The 17725-nt window shown below is 35.6% G+C and overlaps 1 protein-coding gene across 7 annotated transcripts in view; it reads left to right on the top strand.

Moving 5' to 3' along the window:
• The window catches only part of LOC121424649 (dynactin subunit 1-like), a 74530-nt gene that overhangs the window by 18902 nt on the left and 37903 nt on the right, over positions 1-17725 (top strand). For 4 of the 7 annotated variants that reach the window (XM_041620385.1, XM_041620380.1, XM_041620382.1 and 1 more), the window contains 14 exons: positions 328-402; positions 4825-5148; positions 5541-5817; positions 6144-6222; positions 7455-7578; positions 8933-8968; positions 10528-10632; positions 11362-11553; positions 12443-12559; positions 13188-13287; positions 14457-14542; positions 15719-15846; positions 16597-16711; positions 17425-17610. In XM_041620385.1, the coding sequence (XP_041476319.1) occupies positions 328-402; positions 4825-5148; positions 5541-5817; positions 6144-6222; positions 7455-7578; positions 8933-8968; positions 10528-10632; positions 11362-11553; positions 12443-12559; positions 13188-13287; positions 14457-14542; positions 15719-15846; positions 16597-16711; positions 17425-17610 (1944 nt within the window). The remainder of the gene's footprint in view (positions 1-327; positions 403-4824; positions 5149-5540; positions 5818-6143; positions 6223-7454; positions 7579-8932; positions 8969-10527; positions 10633-11361; positions 11554-12442; positions 12560-13187; positions 13288-14456; positions 14543-15718; positions 15847-16596; positions 16712-17424; positions 17611-17725) is intronic. The other 3 variants (XM_041620386.1, XM_041620383.1, XM_041620387.1) reach the window with 1 other exon arrangement.

Genomic DNA, 17725 nt, shown 5'->3' with positions numbered 1-17725 from the left:
TATTCCTTCTAAGTTTCACCCCTTCAAAAATAATTTAATTTCATCTATTTTCCCTTAGAACAGAAATGGATGGAAAATATAAGTCAATTCATGTCCATTCTGAAAGTATTCTTTTATTGGAAATTATTTCATTACATGTCTCGAAAGATCTTTTCCCCCAAATTGTTCAGTCTTGTATGCTGTCCATGTGTGTTCCTATACTGTGCATGATTTAGCTTTCAATAGTCATGTTATGATGATTCCTTCATAGTGTAGCAGTAGCTTTAGATATTCGTGTGTGATTTTTCTTGTGTCTGCACATAAAAACACCCAACTTCAAATAAACAGGCCAATAATGGTGGTAGAAAGTCATCCATTCCTTCGTTGATGCGGCGGTCCGGCGACATTCCAACCCCGCGAAGAGTGAGTCTGTTCAAAGTGTTTGCATTCCACTAACCCAGAAGTACTAACATTGCTCAAAATCCTGTAATTTTGCTCACACTTTATAACTAACTTACCAAAACAAAAAACTTTTATTATGGAAAACTAACATTTTTATGTCAAGGTAAAATATGTAAATGTATGCTGACATACAGGTAAGTGCAATGATAATATTATAAAGAGAAATACGTTTCATGCTCACAACATGTTATTACACAGTGCATGTACCCCCTTTTGTAGCCTGTTTCCTGTACTAATCCCTGTGAAAATGGGGGGAAAAATGGTTTCATCTATTCATTTTACCTAAAATTTGTTTTATATCTGTTTTTCATATGGCATCAAAACAGAGCTATAAAATATGAGACAAACGGTTATAAAATAGCAAGTTACTCACTGTTTTTTTCCACATCTTTGGAGCAATTGACTTTCTGTATGAAGTCAAGTCAAATGGTCACCAAGTTAATGCATTATATTGATCAGATCGTCTAAAAAATGTGTGATCTTTTCAGTCAAAATCTTTGAAGTCAACAGAATTTTGTGCTTTCGCCATACTCAAATCGAGTTAAATTGAGTTTCAGTTGTTAAAAATCTCTCTTAAATTTAACATAATCTTCAGCTCTTAAGATGCCCTTATTTCTTCCTTTAAACCCGACCCGATAATTTCACCCAAGCTAAAGTGTTAAACACATTCATTGTTCAGTATTGTTTCTAACATTCTTTTTTACCAGACCATTTCATTTTAATATTTTTTAAGTATTCATGTCAGATTTTATTTCATGATGCAATATACATGTATATTCATGTATCCTACTTGTTTTAATTAAATTTGTTTTAATATTATGTATCAACTGTAAACTGTCGCTCCCTTTACAGGTACATTACTATGATATTTGCTCACTTTATCTATTCTATGGGTTGAAAAATACACTGTAATATTACTTTATTGACCTTGCTGGAGCCTCCCCATTTGCGACGGGATGATCCAGATTAATCCATGGTAGTGTAAAAGAGGCCTTTTAACCCATGAACCCAATAGGCCGAAATACATGTACCTTCCTGAAGCCAAATGACTTGAATAATATTCTAAATGCCAGGTGATCTTTAAAAAGATCACATCATTTTAAGGATATATTCTTATTTATTAAAAGTAAACAACACAATTATAACATTGTTTACATTGATCAAGTTCAAGGTATTTTATAAAAATTTCTGCAATGAAAATTCTATTCAGCACAAAGTCATCTCATATAACTATAAAAAGTTCCATTCATTTGTGATTAGTAATGTATTCAGCATTTAATTTGGGTTTTATACATGTAGTCGCTCACTTGGTAGTTTTAGTATGCCATTTTTGTCATTAATTCAAATTGTGATTATGAACTTAATACATATTAAAGGTCAAGTCCACCTCAGAAAAATGTTGATTTGAATCAATAGAGAAAAATTAGACAAGCACAATGCTGAAAATTTCATCAAAATCGGATGTAAAATAAGAAAGTTATGACATTTCAAAGTTTCGCTTAATTTTAAGAAAATAGTGTATATGAACGAGCCAGTTACATCGAAATGAGAGAGTCGATAATGTCACTCACTCACTATTTCTTTTGTTTTTTATTGTTTGAATTATTCAATATTTCAATTTTACAAATTTGATGATTAGGACCTACTTGCCTGAAGCACAAAATGTTAAAATAGTGGAATTCCACATGTTCAGGGAGGAATGAAACTTCATTTCACATGGCAATGACAAGAAAATTAAAATATGTCATATTTCATATAATAAAATACAAAAGAAATAGTGAGTGAGTGATGTCATCAGTTCCCTCATTTGCATACCGACCGAGATGTGCATATACATGTAACTGTTTTGTGAAATAAAGCGAAACTTTAAAATGTCATAACTTTCTTATTTTACATCCGATTTTGATGAAATTTTCAGTGTTATGCTTGTTGAATTTTTCTCTTTTTATTCAAATCAAATCGTTGGGGTGGACTTGTCCTTTAACTTTAAAAGCTAAATATAGGTTGCATAGTAACTAATACATGAAGGATAATTGTAGATTGCAATCTTGTTGCTTTGTTGGGCAAATAGAAAAGTATGCCTAATTTATCAATACATCATGGAGGCAATTCACATTCTTACTCTGGAAATATATCTTATTAAACATGGGAATTACATGTAAATAATTTCTACATGTATATAGACCCCTTTATTAAAGATACTTTGAATACATTCGAAAAGGGTGCATTGTCAGTCTAGGCTTTGTTAATCAGAGGGTTTTTTTACCTGCTTTAATTGCATTTGTGGGGTGCATAATCTTTATAGTTTTAAAAATTTCAATAAAGTTTCTCTCTGTTAAATTGTAATACATGTAATTCATCAACATAACATGACGTGTACATGTTATTCATCACAGTAAAATTATAATACATTTTCAGTAATTCCTCACTGTTAAAATTGTAATACTTGTAGTTCACCACTAAAATTTTATATGTACTTGTAATTCATTACTGTAAATAATATTGAATGAAATGAAATTATGATACATGTAACATGTTATAATGTTGTGTTTCACAAAATCACCAAAATCATAATTATACATGTTGTCATTCATGATTGTAAGGAGTGAGGATTCCAGGGGCAAGGCTCTTGTATGATCAAAATAATATTTTATTTTCAAGTTAATTAATACTTATAATGAAGTCAATTTACATGTAATGCTGAGAATATGAACAGATTTGAAATCAAAATTCTAACCTCTCTCTCAAAAAGAAATGTTTGAGAAACTTCCCTTCAGAATGAAGTAAATTGATTTAATTGGGAAGAACTTCTGTCCTTATTTGGTTTCTTCTGCCTTGATGAAAGGTGAATAATGGGCCATATGGATATAGGTCTGTTGAAATGAACTTTTATTTGGCAATATTCATCCCTCAAAGTATTTTTTTATGAACATGTATAAAAAAAGTGCACTTCTGCAGTCTGCATTTGCAAAAAATAAAAAATGTTTTATTTTGTACAAAAATCATTTTTTTTTACATCTAAGAACTTGCAAAACAGGTTTTGTGTGAATTTGTACACTTTTAGTGACAGCTTCAATATCATTTAACTGATTTACAATATTTTGATGTCCTTTTTCCTTCAGTTAAGTTTTAGCTCTTTCGCTGCCTAACAAATTATAATTTTTGATCGTAGCAAAATGATTACCACTTAAATGTTTATTCTTACTACCTCTTTCAACATGTTAAATTCTTGTAAAGATTATTGCTAATATTTGATAAATTACTAATAAATGCATGAATTTTTAATTTCTTATATGCTGAGTACATAATGTATATATTATTTTGCTCAAAGTTCAACATGATGAAATCATGTGTCTTATGAACTTATGAAGTTGTATTTCTTCCTTTTTGGAGTGATGATTATGTTGAAGATTTAGCCTTCTGACCTTAAATGCATGTATTTCATTATTATCAATTGTGGTTAGATATTGTTTGATTCTGGATTCAAATGATTGAAACTTAAAGGTCAAGTCCACCTCAGAAAAATGTTGATTTGAATCAATAGAGAAAAATCAGACAAGCACAATGCTGAAGATTTCATTAAAATCGGATGTAAAATAAGAAAGTTATGACATTTCAAAGTTTCGATTATTTTTAATAAAATAGTTATATGAACGAGCCAGTTACATCCAAATGAGAGAGTTGATGATGTCACTCACTCACTATTTCTTTTGTTTTTTATTGTTTGAATTATACAATATTTCAATTTTTATGAATTGGACGATTGGGACCTTCTCGCCTGAAGCACAAAGTGTTAAAATAATGGAATTCCACGTGTTCAGGGAGGAATGAAACTTCATTTCACATGACAATGACGAGAAAATCAAAATATTTCATATTTCAAACAATAAAAAACAAAAGAAATAGTGAGTGAATGACATCATCGACTCTCTCATTTGGATGTAGCTGGCTCGTTCATACAACTGTTTTTGTGAAATGAAGCAAAACTTTGAAATGTCATAACTTTCTTATTTTACATCCGATTTTGATGAAATTTTCAGTGTTATGCTTATTAATTTTCTCTTTTTATTCAAATCAAGTTTTTGTTGGGGTGGACTTGTGCTTTAAGAAGTGCTTAAAATAACTGGATTTCAGATCACCATGCAAATGATTACCTTTAAATTTTGTGTACAATTACATGTGTAACATTATACAAAGTTGGTTCAAAAGAACCTGGGCCCTGAACATAAAGTTTAGCAATTGATTGCAGGGCTGATTTTATTGATTGCATGTATGTATGTGTGCGATCAATCATGAAAATTGGCTCCATGATCGCTAAGCTCTACTACACTAACAATTAGAGGGCCATGTTTAATATGAATCTGGCTTGATTGAACTTTCCAGAGCTCCTCCCCATCTGGTATCCAAGCGCCGAAGTCTATCCAACGCCCGTCGACCAAGCCAGGCACCAAGATCGGAAAGCCTGCATCTTCCTCCTCCTCCTCTTCCAATGCCCCTTCACCAACTCCGGCCTCAGCCCAGGCCCCTGCCCCCGAGCCGTTGGCCTCAGTGAGTAGCCAGGGTGATGGATCCTCGTCGGAGGAGGCGGAGATCCTCAAGCTGGAGGTGAAGGATCTCCAGGAGAAGCTGGATACGTTGAAGATGAAGAGGGCAGAGGACAGGGCCAAGCTGAAGGAAGGGGAGAAGATGAGGATTCAGCTCCAACAGGTAAGAATTGAAGAATTTTTTAATGATTGAAAAATCTTATTAGATGGGGGTGGGGGGGTTACGAGGATGAAGAAAATTTATACCAAAGATAGTGATTGTGTTGATTGGTGGTGATATTGATGTAAGTGGTGGTGATGATGGTGATGGTGGTGATAATGGTGATGGTATTGGTAGCGATGGTGATGTTGATGAAAGCAGTAGTTGTAATGATGATGTTGGTGGTGATGATGATAACACTGATAATGATGAAGATGATTACATTGATAAGATGGATGGAGAAGATAATGTTAAGATGTACTATGTTGATGATCTATTTATAACGTTTGACCACATTGCTCGATTTGTTATTGAAAGCATTCTTCAAAAGAGTTTGCTCTTTATTTCCTATTCAGCTCCAAGAGTTCAAGTCCAAGATGATGGAGGCCAAGGTCGATCTTGAACGCCAGCTCCAGGAGGCCAAGAACGAAGCCAGAGAGGCCGTGGAGGAGAGGGAGCGCCATGCAGAGGAGATGGCTGGTGTCGCAGAGACCATCGAAATGGCTACCCTCGATAAGGAGATGGCTGAGGAGAAAGCTGACACCCTCCAACAAGAGGTGGACTCGCTCAAAGAGCGTGTGGAGGAGTTGACCCTTGACCTTGAGCTGTTGCGTAGTGAGATCGAAGAAGGAGGTAGGGACATTTTCAATCACATTTTAACAGTAATGATGTCAATTATCTTACCTAGATGAAAGTTATGATTTTCCTGGTGATATTGAAGTTTATGATGCTAAGCATAGTCATTGAGGATTTTATTTTCATGTTCCTATAACTGACCATTGGTGTTTCACAAAGATTAAATGTGATTAAATGTGGTGTTTATCTTAATACTTGCAAGATGATGCATCACCACCATAAATGGCACTTTCTAAGTCACATTACTATCTTAGTTTGTACATGAAATTACAGATTTTCCTTCTTTTGATGTGACAATATTTGTAATGCATTTTGAAATGCAGGAACGGAAGGTGCATCAGCCAGCTACCAACTGAAGCAGCTTGAACAGCAGAACAATCGTCTCAAGGAAGCTCTAGTCAAGTGAGTGTTCTCAGAGACTGGAAGTAGACTATTTTCCAGGTCCCCTTCGTCAAAAAACCTACAAAGTACAAACCGTCAGTTGTTGTATTATTATCATTTGCCAATAGTATCATTTGCTCAAAAGAAAAATCAAGGTTTTTGCCTCGCCTGCATATCAGAATGAGACTGTAGGCGCTGCTTTTCCATTTGATACAATCATTTTGGATGACTCGAAATGGGACTATTTCTGGTATCCCATGGAAAAAACCATCCAATATGAATTATTATCTTTGATGATCATAATTCATTAGACCGTGGCGCATTATTACCTCGATGAGGCATTTTGGAGACAAGTTATAAACACAAGATTTTGTCTGTGAAAATGATTACCTCCTTGTGAAATGTGTCACAATAAACGAGCAGTGGTACAGCTGTGTGATGAGAGACCATGATATTCATACACCCCGCCTCCTTGAAGTTGCGCTTACGTAATCTATAATCAATCAATCTGTAATCCATGTTCATAGTTCATCAATCCCAGTTTTGTGTACATTTCAATGTGTACATGCCTGCCAGACATTGGTGCTCACTTGCACAGTGACAGTTAACATTACAAATAAAGGATTACTCTTCATGTACATGAGCAACTAGAAATAAGGGGCCCGTCTTACAAAGACTTGCAATTGATCCAATCAACTGGAAAGCCAGCAAAGTCAACATATAAAATGCATGTTTGCTCAATTTTTTTTCTAGATATGAATGTATATCCATAATTTGATTGATTTCTTGACAGTTCGTGTGTTCTCCTTTGTTTGTTTACAAAGGACATTTTGCACATTTCCTGTAGAAAAAATTATGACACTGATGGATTTCCATAGAGTTACGATTGATTTGATCCATTGTAACTCTTTGTAAGTCGAGGCCCAGAAGTACCGACAGGCAAACAGGCATATAAATTGCTACAAAAAATAGCTTGAATTACAAATTACAAAAAATAATATTGACTGGCAGTCATTTTCGGGAGATATCATACATTTATATTACCATCAGTAGACCCATTGTGAGACTGCCTTGGGAAATATTTATGGTATCTCCCTCAAAGCCAGTCAATTTATTGATATTGCTAAACATGTTTTGTGCATAGGCCTTAAAGGAATTTGTCAGTGTTTGGCTTATTGTGTAATTCACTCTGATAATGCACATCTAATACACCCTATATAGATAATAATAGGATTTAACCTATTTCTGTACAGACTGCGTGACCTGTCAAACACTGAGAAACAGGAGCATCAGCGAGCTCAGAAGGACAAGGAGAAGCTGTCTCAAGAACTCAAAGACATCAAGGCACAGAAAGACAGTACCAACAAAGCTCTTAAGGTAGGTCACCGAGGATATTCTAAAGATGATATGTGCTACTGACCATACAGCCACCAGGCTAGGTAATCGAGAGTTCCCCAAAAAAATTCTGGCAATCCCATGTCTGATTAAGCTTTCATTCAATAGCCTTTGCACTGCAGACTGAGTATTGTGATTTTATGGAAGTGCCATGGTGTAGCAGTTCTAACTCTTGCCTTATAATCAGAGGGTCGTGTGTTCAAATTCCACCATGGCCTTGTATCCTTTGGCAAGGCATCAATCCATACTTTGCCACTCTCACCCAGGTGTTAATTGGGTAACGGTAGGAAACAACCATCATTGTGGTTTGTTTATTAAGTGTGCCCCTAACAGGCTATGAATCCAGTGACCGGGTAATTGTGAAGGGCTTTGAGCAGTCGTAGATTGATGTCGTGCTATATAAAAGCCAATTATCATTGGAATTTTGGTCTCAGAGCCATCCCTCATGAATGGGTATGTGAGCCGAAACTCGCCCTATTGGTTTGAAGACACTGGGGAGACTAGAATCAATCATATTTTGTCTTACAATTGAAAGCAAATATAATAGTGAACTCTAGCCAGATCAGCTGCCAAGTCAAATTGGCCCCATCAGTTTCATGCACTTTGATAGTTTAGCTCATGGATGTACCCAAATCCCAATCCCACCTAGAGTTTTGACATTTGACCTTTACAACTCTGCAATAATATTGGAAGTATCAATATTTTTTAAAAAATTGATTCCAGTATAGCAAATAGCTCAAATTTCGAAGATTTGATTTTATTGATTTCCGTTTCACAACATAAGTATGATAAATATAACATGACAAGGACGAAAATACTGCAAAACATAAAAAAATATATAATCTTAGACTTATGGAACACAATTCAATATATAGAATAACCTAATATGACATTTGTATTTTAAAGTAAAACGGAGGGTCTTGCCAAAAAAAAGCATAGCTTGTACAAAAGGCAAGCCCCTAAATAAACTTAGTTTCATAACACACACACACAAAAAAAAACACTGGGTCGTAATGATATATAGAACTTTTGTTTAGAAATGCAAACAATTTTGGTTCACTTTACGAATAGGATAAAACAGATGATGGTTAGTTTTCATCATCGCTTATTTATATTTCATAGCATTTGGGCCATGAAAGTATGGTCAGCAAAAAAGTGTCAAAAAATTGCAATTGATTTGCTGGTAGTAATGACAATGATTATTGTATTGATGGGATGACAATGTTTATTTCATTGATAATATTGACTGGAAGTACATGTATGTGTCTTTGTGTGTTGTATCACATCGTAACTGAAATTGCCAAAGTAAGAAAACGTTCTTATCTCTTCACTCCAGGATGCAGAAAATACCATCATTGAACTGAAAGAACAGGTGAGAAGTTATAATTTGTTATTCTTGATTTTGCCTTTTTGATGTAGTAAAACTGCCTTACAAGCATACATGTGTAATGAAAAAAATTAAATGATTGTTTCCAATGTCTGATAATGTAAACCCAATTCATAGCTGAAATATAGTTTGGTAACAATGCATTTTTAGGTATACCTACACTTAGTAGCCCTGATCATTTGATATGTATTTCAGGTCACAAGGGGTTAAGGATTATTTTAGGTCAATAAACTTTAAAAAAAATTAACGTTAAGTATGAGATTGTGAATTTGCTGTAGATTTTAAAGGTAAAAAAAGGATAAACCTTAAAAAGATAAATCTTATTAAAAGATAAACCTTATTATATGCTTTTCACACTGCACATTTTTCCTGGGGTTTAAGCTTAGCCCACCTTGGTCTCACACTACGTTTAACAAAGTGGGCTAGCACGGTAAATCGTACAGTACTATCTGGCCCTGCAAAAAAAAAGCAGGGTTAGCCAGCTTATTGCGGTGCTAAGAGATGCAGTGTGAAACAAAACAGGGCTAAGGAAAGGTGGGGCTAAGCATTAGCCAATACCAGGAGTCGAAATTGCACGTTAATCACGCTCTGTGTGGCAAAATCATCAATATTCATGAGCTGTGCAATAGTCCAGGTTTAACCCTAAATAGACTGGGCTATTTCGACGCCTAAGAAGACGGGGGGCGGGGCTGATTCAGCCCCCCCTTATGATCTCGGCCGTCGATCTCGCGATTGCGACGAAAATTGGCACACGCGTTACCCATGGCATTATCTACAAAACTATAACATCGAATTCTGCAAAAAACCTCATGTCTCATTAATTATGCTAATTTATGCGTAAAATCATAAGTTTGCTCTAATTAATAAAATAATGCCCCTGAAATGCTAATTTTTGTTTCATGTACTCTAGATAGGCATCTGATCAAATTGATTTTAAAAAAATTTCAAAATCACATTTATTTTCTTATGTATTCTATTGTTTTCTTATGTATTTCTTTGTTTTTTAATTTTTGTTTTTTATTGTTTTTTCAATGGAAATTGTTGGGGAATTTATTTTGACCATAAAAAAGATAAAATTGATTGATTTTAAGCAGTAAAAGGAAAAATAATGATACATTTATGAATTTTGGCTAAGAACACTATTTGCATTGGATTTATACACAAATTCACGTTTTTGAGTAATTTTGGGTCTGCATGCACTTACAAAATGTTGCATAATTTTGGAACCGCGTACCCGGGGGGTCACAATTTTGGTCTCAAAAGTTGCGCGAGACTTGAAAGTAAAATATCAGCGAGCGACGCGGTCAAAAAATTTCGCGCGGTGGATTTATCGCGAAAAATGTTGAGGGCCCAGTATTTTTAGGGTTAAGGCGTTAACCCCAGTTAAGCAAATAGTATTGGGTTAAGAACCAGTGTGAAACCAAAAAAAAATGATAGTATGGGGTTAAGGATAGTCCAGGTGTAAGGATAGTATGGGGTTAAGGAAATGCAGTGTGGAAAGCAAACTGAGGCTAACCATCTTCTGTTGTACTTACCATACATAGGTGGATGCTGCACTAGGAGCAGAGGAGATGGTGGAGAGCCTGACTGAAAAGAATCTTGAGATGGAAGAGAAGTTCCAGGAACTAGAGGCCACCATGGCTGATCTCGTAAGTAGACCTGGCACCCGTCTTACAAAGAGTTACGTTTGATCTGGTCAACCTCAACTGTATGGAAATCCATCAATGTCATACCCCATTTCCACAGGAAATCTGTACAATGTCCTTTGTAAACAAAGAAAAGTACACTAAGAAAATGCTGGAAGTATGAATATGCATTATACATGTATCTGGAAAATATTTTGAACAAACCTGGGCCCTCTCTTACAAAGAATAGCAATCTTTAGAAAGCTAGCAACGTGAACATCTTAAATGCCTGTTTTTCAAAATATTTTCTAGATATGATGTATATTCATTCAAACATTCATTGTTTTCTTGATAATTCAGTACAGGTCGGTGTTTCATAAAGCTGTTTGTAAGTTATGAGTGACTTTGACTGGTGATCCTTTCTAATGGTAAATGATATTCAATTGGTGATTAATTATTGCATAATAAAGGTTCATCAGTCATTCTTCAAGTTGCTCTTAACTTATGAAGAGCTTTATGAAACACCCACCTGTTTCTCAATTCAATACTTGACTCGGAAAACTAAGTATCAGAATTTTGCTTAGTAGAAATGCATGGCCGACTTTGGTATTTGATTCATGAATTAGGCTAGGTAAAGGCTAATGGGGAGACTTAGCCAACTAATTCAGAAATCTCATTGGTAGGAAAAGGTTTGTGTATGCAATTTTCAGTGCCCTGGGTTTAAAGAGTCATCACCTCTCGCACATGTAACAGGAAGCGATGAATGATATGAACGAGGAGCTCCAGGAGAACGCGAGGGAGACAGAGATGGAGCTGAGGGAGGAGCTAGACATGTCCAAGAGCCAGATCTCTCAATATCAACTCAAGATAAATCAATTCCAGGAGAACATCCAAGATCACCAGGAGACCATTGCCAAGTTCAGGCAGCTCACTGCTTCCCTTCAGGTAAGGCTCCTCATCAACATTTCAGTGTATTTGTAGGTAGATTGTAGCAGGAGAATGGTGTTGGTCACAGCTCGTAGACTGAGATCATCACAACAGCATCTTCTTAAGACTCCCGAAACACGAGTAGCCCATGGTGAGTGAGCTTTCTCTGCCTCCTCACCTTCTCTTTGGAATAATTTGCCATTGAATTTAAGAATTATATCATCACTGGAGACTTTTAAATCTAACCAGTATTAGTTCTTGGTACTTTGACACTCATCCAAACTCTCTCATTCTTTCTTTTTTTTGTGCGCCTGAGAATAGAATGTTTCTCAATAGATAGTGCTACATAAATGCCTATTATCATTAATATTTCATTTTCTGGATCTGAAACCTCTTTCTATCACCAGATTGTATTCACTTGGTCCCCAGCCATTAATGATGCATTTTGTCTAAGCACTACAAGTGTCAAAACATAATTGATGCAAACACTCTACTTGTCATTGTTTTGCGACAGTTCCATAAAATATAAATCTGACCTCCTATTAGTGGGACCTCCTAAGATGATTTTTGTCTTTTTTTAGTTCCTATGAAAACTTGTAATTCTCTGAAAGTATCATAACTGGAACAGATTATGTAGTGATGTTAAAGATTATAGAAAATTTGAGGGTCAGACCAACAAAAAAGTTGGATTATTGGGGTAATAATAATAATATCGCACCTCGGAATATACTATTTCTAGATAGATGGCGCTATATAAATGCCTATTAATTTTTTTTTGGATTTGCCGTATAATTCTCATCACTATCCTTGATATAACACCATCCTCTCTTGTCCATTATTTCACAATGCTTTGTGAGTTTTTGATTAGAACAAATAATCACCAGTTTCTTAATTTTTTTTACTCCAGGAAAAGAATCGTGATCTGCTGAACCAGACCCAGTCCAGTGAAGCCGATAGCTCCCCATCCGAGGCTCCTGCGTATGACTTCACTACCAAGTTTACTGAAGCAAAAGTGCAGTCTAAGGTAAGAATGTAAAACACTACATCTTGATGATGCTATTTGTGGGCGCGTCGTGGTCTAGTGCTTCTGACTCTCGCCTTTGAAACAGAGGGTCGTGGGTTTGAATCCCAGCCATGGCGTGTTTTCCTTCAGCAAGGAACTCATCCACAGTGTGCTGCACTCGACCCAGGTGAGGTAAATGGGTACCCAGCAGGAGTAATTCCTTGCATGCACTGAGCGACGGTGATGGTAGCTTGGGCTAAAGCCGGGATAATGATAGCAGCGCTTTGTATCCTCAGGCAAAAAGCGCTTTATAAATCCAGCTATTATTATTATTTACGGGGGTGTCTGATGCTGTTTCTTTATGGAAAAGGTTGAAAATCATAAACAGGTATGCTTAATAGCAAAAAATTATCTTCCAAAATTTAAATAGTCTGTTTTACATAGAGTAAAACTTAAGCCTTATAATAACTACATCGTCCCAGTTAACTGCTGAAGATCCTTTGGCATCATTGTGGGTACCATGCAATTTCTTAAAAAATGTAAAATGAAATATTTTTCATTTATTTATTAATATATTTCTTTCCTTCTCTCCCCCCCACATTCCTTCTGTCTCTCTTTCCCCACCTTATGTATATCCTATCTCTATCAGACTATTGAGGTTGAGCTTCGTAAGTTGGAGGTGAACCAAGCCAACGAGCATATCCGTCTCCTCACATCCTTCATGCCAGACTCATTCCTACGCAGAGGAGGTTAGTATCAAGTTCTGAAGCAAGAAATTTTTTTGCATTGTCAATTTTCAGTTGAGGGGCAAATGTCTCAAGTGGATATCAACAATTAACAGTTTACATTTATTTTCCTCTTATTTCAGGGAGCTTGTAATTGCAAGAAACAAATTTATTTCTGTGTTACAAAACCTTTAATATTGATTAAGCTGGGTAGTTGGGTTCCCAGCCCATCAGGGAAAATTATTTTACTTTTTTCCAATCAGGGAAAACTCAGGGAATATGATTTTAAAAATGCCTCTAATCAGGGAAAAAAGCCTCAAATGAGGGAAAAATCAGGAAATTTTGATTAGCCCAAAAGTGGAAAGCACGGTAGTCATTCAGACTCTTTTATAGTTTGTTGCATATCAAAACAACATCCATTGAATGACTGGTTATGGTGGTACTAATTAGTTTTACATTATTTTTTTTTACTGAAAATACATGTAGTTCACTGCAACAACTTAGAAAACATGCGAAATTGGGAATGCGTTTAAATAATTATCATGGAATTTTTAAAACTTCATCAGGGAAAAATCAAGGAATTTTGTTTTCTTGAAAAGCTGGGAACCCTGTTAGTTACTAAAAACAGGTGTAGAGCAAATCTGATAGGTCAATACCAGGGAAGACAAGTTTTCTGTTAGTGATTTCCTTCTGACTGCCTGATGGTAGCAATGTATGCTAATGACTTTGGTTTGGTCGTGTTTCGGCTCTAAAGTTCATAGACAGATCTCAACACTTCATGCCTGTATCAGTTTGATATTTTGAATTCATGTATGTATATGTTTATAACCACTGGAAGTGGGACAGAAGGCATATTGTCACAGTTAACTATTTCTGCCCCCTGGCATTCAAATGGTTAATTTCTATTTTTATTGTTCATTCTTTGATATTTCAATTGTTTCTATTCTTTATATAATTTTCATTTTGCCAAATAAGATAATAATCATAATTATGATAATAATTTTAAAGTGTAAACAATACTATTTGGCTCTTGTATGTTTGTGTGACATAAAAAAGGGTTTTAATATGGCAGAATGAAATCAAGAATCTAGGTATAAATACTAATGTCATGTTTAGCTGTTAATATATACTAGGAGAATAAAGCATAAATACATGTAAGTGTCAAGAATCATGTGACTATCTTTAACTGTCAGGTGACCATGATTGTGTCCATGTACTGATGTTGGTGTCTCGCATGCTGGCCAAGTCTAAGCTTCTCATCAGTCACATTAAAGATAAGGTATGTAATATTTAGAGAGGTACTAAATCGGTTCCATGACATTTGCTCTAGCGACAATTGCTCCACTCTAAATTCCACACACTAATTGTCTAACCATACGGCAACCCTAACCCAATATCTCAGACGAAATCAAGCCCATAGCAATTGTCGCAGGAGCAAATTTCTTGTCACCTGACAATCATGTGATTTCGTCTTTTTGTCACATGACCATCTTTGTAGGTGTTCTCATATTTTATGATGAATACATGGACATTCTTGTTAGATGCTTACTGGCATGAAGATTAAAGATATTTGAATACATAGCATACAAATTTGGGGGTCTTAAAACTATTAATTGTGCAATGTACAAAATAATATGGTATTGATTGCAGGATAATAGATTCAAATTGGAAATGACCAACATCCCTTTGTTAGAAAACATATTCAAAATTGGTTTCATTCATTCAACGATTTTCTCTAGTTTTTATCTAGTTACATCTAAAACATACAGTCTAGTTACATCTAAAACATACAGTGTGTGGAATTCCTCAGCACATTTAACTGAATGGTATCTGGTTATGTTAATTTTTTTCTTAAAATATGAATATGCAATATGTTTCATAAAGATTGACACTTTGTTCGGATCCAGGGCCGCCCTTATGTGTTAGGATTAATTTGAAAATAGATATTGATTTGAGATTAATCATAAGTTCCTACCTCATGAAATACTAAATGGAGATCATTTTGAAGTTTAGTTAGCTTCTGAATCTTTTACTATTCTCAGTCTCAGTTATGGCGTATTATTATTATTTTTTTATTCTGGATTAAAAAAAACAACATGGTATTCCAATAAATTGATGATGGGCTTTGAATATGACAAAAAACAACCAAAAAAAGTGCCATGGATTTTCAATCTTGACTACCACTCTTTATTCGTATTTCAAAGCTACAGTAAATTCAAGTTATCATCGCAGTCAATTATTTAATGCAAGGTTTGAATTTGAATGACAAAATTTTGAGAAAGCTTAAGTATGAATACCAAACAATTTCCAGTCAGATAAAAATTTAGTAGCTTGATTTTGTGCTGTTGTCACTTCATGTGGTAAATTTCCCTGAATCCAATCATATTGTACAGATTCTGGAATTTCAATCTTTCAATGTTTAGAACGAAATGTATTTGTTTTCTTGTACACTTAGGCTGATATACCGGAGACAATGAACCGAGAGCAGGTACTTCGTCATAACCATGGGGAGCAGCTCTCTTTCTTCAACTCACTCACCTTCATGATGCATAAACTGAGGACGATCCTCAACAAGTATCATACGTAAGTCTATCTGAATTAAAACCCCATGATTTTTTTTCAGTGATCAAGAAGAATGGCGGAACAGGCAGTGTTGGATTAGACAAGGGCACCATGTTATGAAGCTAGTATGCACTGATAGATTGTCATTCTGTGACAGTTACCATGGTAACAGTCAGATTGGTGTCTCTAAGCCAATCAAATCTGAGGATTTCACTGAATTTGTCAGAGCTGACAAGTTAATCAGTGCTGACAAACTTTTGTGAAATACCCCCTTCCCATTCTGTTAGTGAAATTATTGGATTTGATTGGCTGAAAAGCAATGTTGTCTGATTGTTACCATGGTAACTGTCATAGAATAACAATTTGCCAATGTTAAAAGTTACAATGAAACAGTCCCCATATTTAACAGAATAAGACAGTTAATACTGGAATAATGAGATGGCTTTTTGTTTAAATATTCAAAACTCCTTTTATGTATTGAAAGAATAGTCTTCTGGTTGGTGATCTTGATTCCCCTTTCAATGTGCCCAGATGCAACCACTGATAATAGGCTTTATCAATATTATTTATTGTCTGGTATTTTTACAACAAACTTTTTGACAGGGTTAAATTCCCCTTTATTCATTTCCTCATTCTTTTGAGTCATGATTTTTTTTTGTAAAATACCACCCCCCTCATATTTTTTTTTTTTCAAATGCACATTGTGAATTTTTAAAGGGAAATATGGAAAATTATAACATTTAGAACTTCTATTTATTTTTTTGAAAATAGTGCCCTTAGTACCTGCAGTGTGGAGCTCTTCTGCAAGATTGGAACGCTTTTCCCTGAGATAGCACCACATGAACGATGTGTTGATCACATGCTAGATCTCTTGAAAAAGGATCAGGTAAGTTACCAGTCTTCTTTACTACTCAGGAAGCTGTCCTGTGTACAGGTGTGACACCTTTAACTCTTTGTGTGCTGGGCCATGTACCCCTTTGTGCTGAACTTTTTTTCAATGAGGTAAACAATGGATTGTTTGTTTTAGCGTGAAATCCATAGTTCGCTCGGCACCGAGTGTGCATTGGTGCAAAGTACGTGTGGAAACGGTTAATAAGCAGTGATATCATTTGGATTTGATGATACATACTATACATTATTTTATGGATGTTCTGAGAAATAGTGCCAAACTGTCTTTTCGGGTATTGTATATTTGTTGAAGACACACTAAAAGCTTACCTGAAGTGCTTTGGCATCAACCCTGATACCTGGGAGGAATCAGCTGAGGATCTTTCTTGCCTGGCACGTCATGGTTAGGGCTAGTGTGTTAGGCAATGTGTCAAGATGTGGGGACTGGTGCCGTATTTTGAAAGGTTGCAAGTTCGGCTCTTGCTTTGGGTATGCCATCTGACCTTCAACAGATTGCTGATTTAAAAACAACTATTCCTTTCTGTTTAGCTTGATGAGATGTCTCTGTGGAGTCCCTGGACTCCTAGGGCGAGCCATTGACTACCTGGAGCATCTCTACAGCATTCTTCTCTTGGAGGAGGCCAGTACTACTACCCCCGTGGCTAACCATCTTTGAATGTCTCTCCCCCCCCCTTCTCTCTCTCTGTTTAGCTTGACGAGAATGTCTCCATGGAGTCCCTGGAGCGAGCCATTGAATACCTAGAGCATCTCTACAGCGTTCATCTTCTCCAGGAGGAGATTGATACTACTAACCTCATGGCAAATCATATTTCTTTCATGTCGTCTGGATCCGACTGTGTCGCCCTCGAGGTCAAGAAATTAAGAGTTCTCATGCAGGTTAGTTTTTTCATATCAACATTTTCCAAGATTCATATGTAAAAAGAAATTCCTGATCAATGAAAATCTAGTGATGGGTAAAGAACCAATGGATAAGAAGTGTGGTGGCTGCAGA

The sequence above is a fragment of the Lytechinus variegatus genome, chromosome 12 (genome assembly GCF_018143015.1).
Source record: "Lytechinus variegatus isolate NC3 chromosome 12, Lvar_3.0, whole genome shotgun sequence".
Classification (NCBI taxonomy): domain Eukaryota; kingdom Metazoa; phylum Echinodermata; class Echinoidea; order Temnopleuroida; family Toxopneustidae; genus Lytechinus; species Lytechinus variegatus.
The sequence above is the reverse complement of the archived record's forward strand: the minus strand, read 5'-3'. Positions and strand labels throughout refer to the sequence as shown.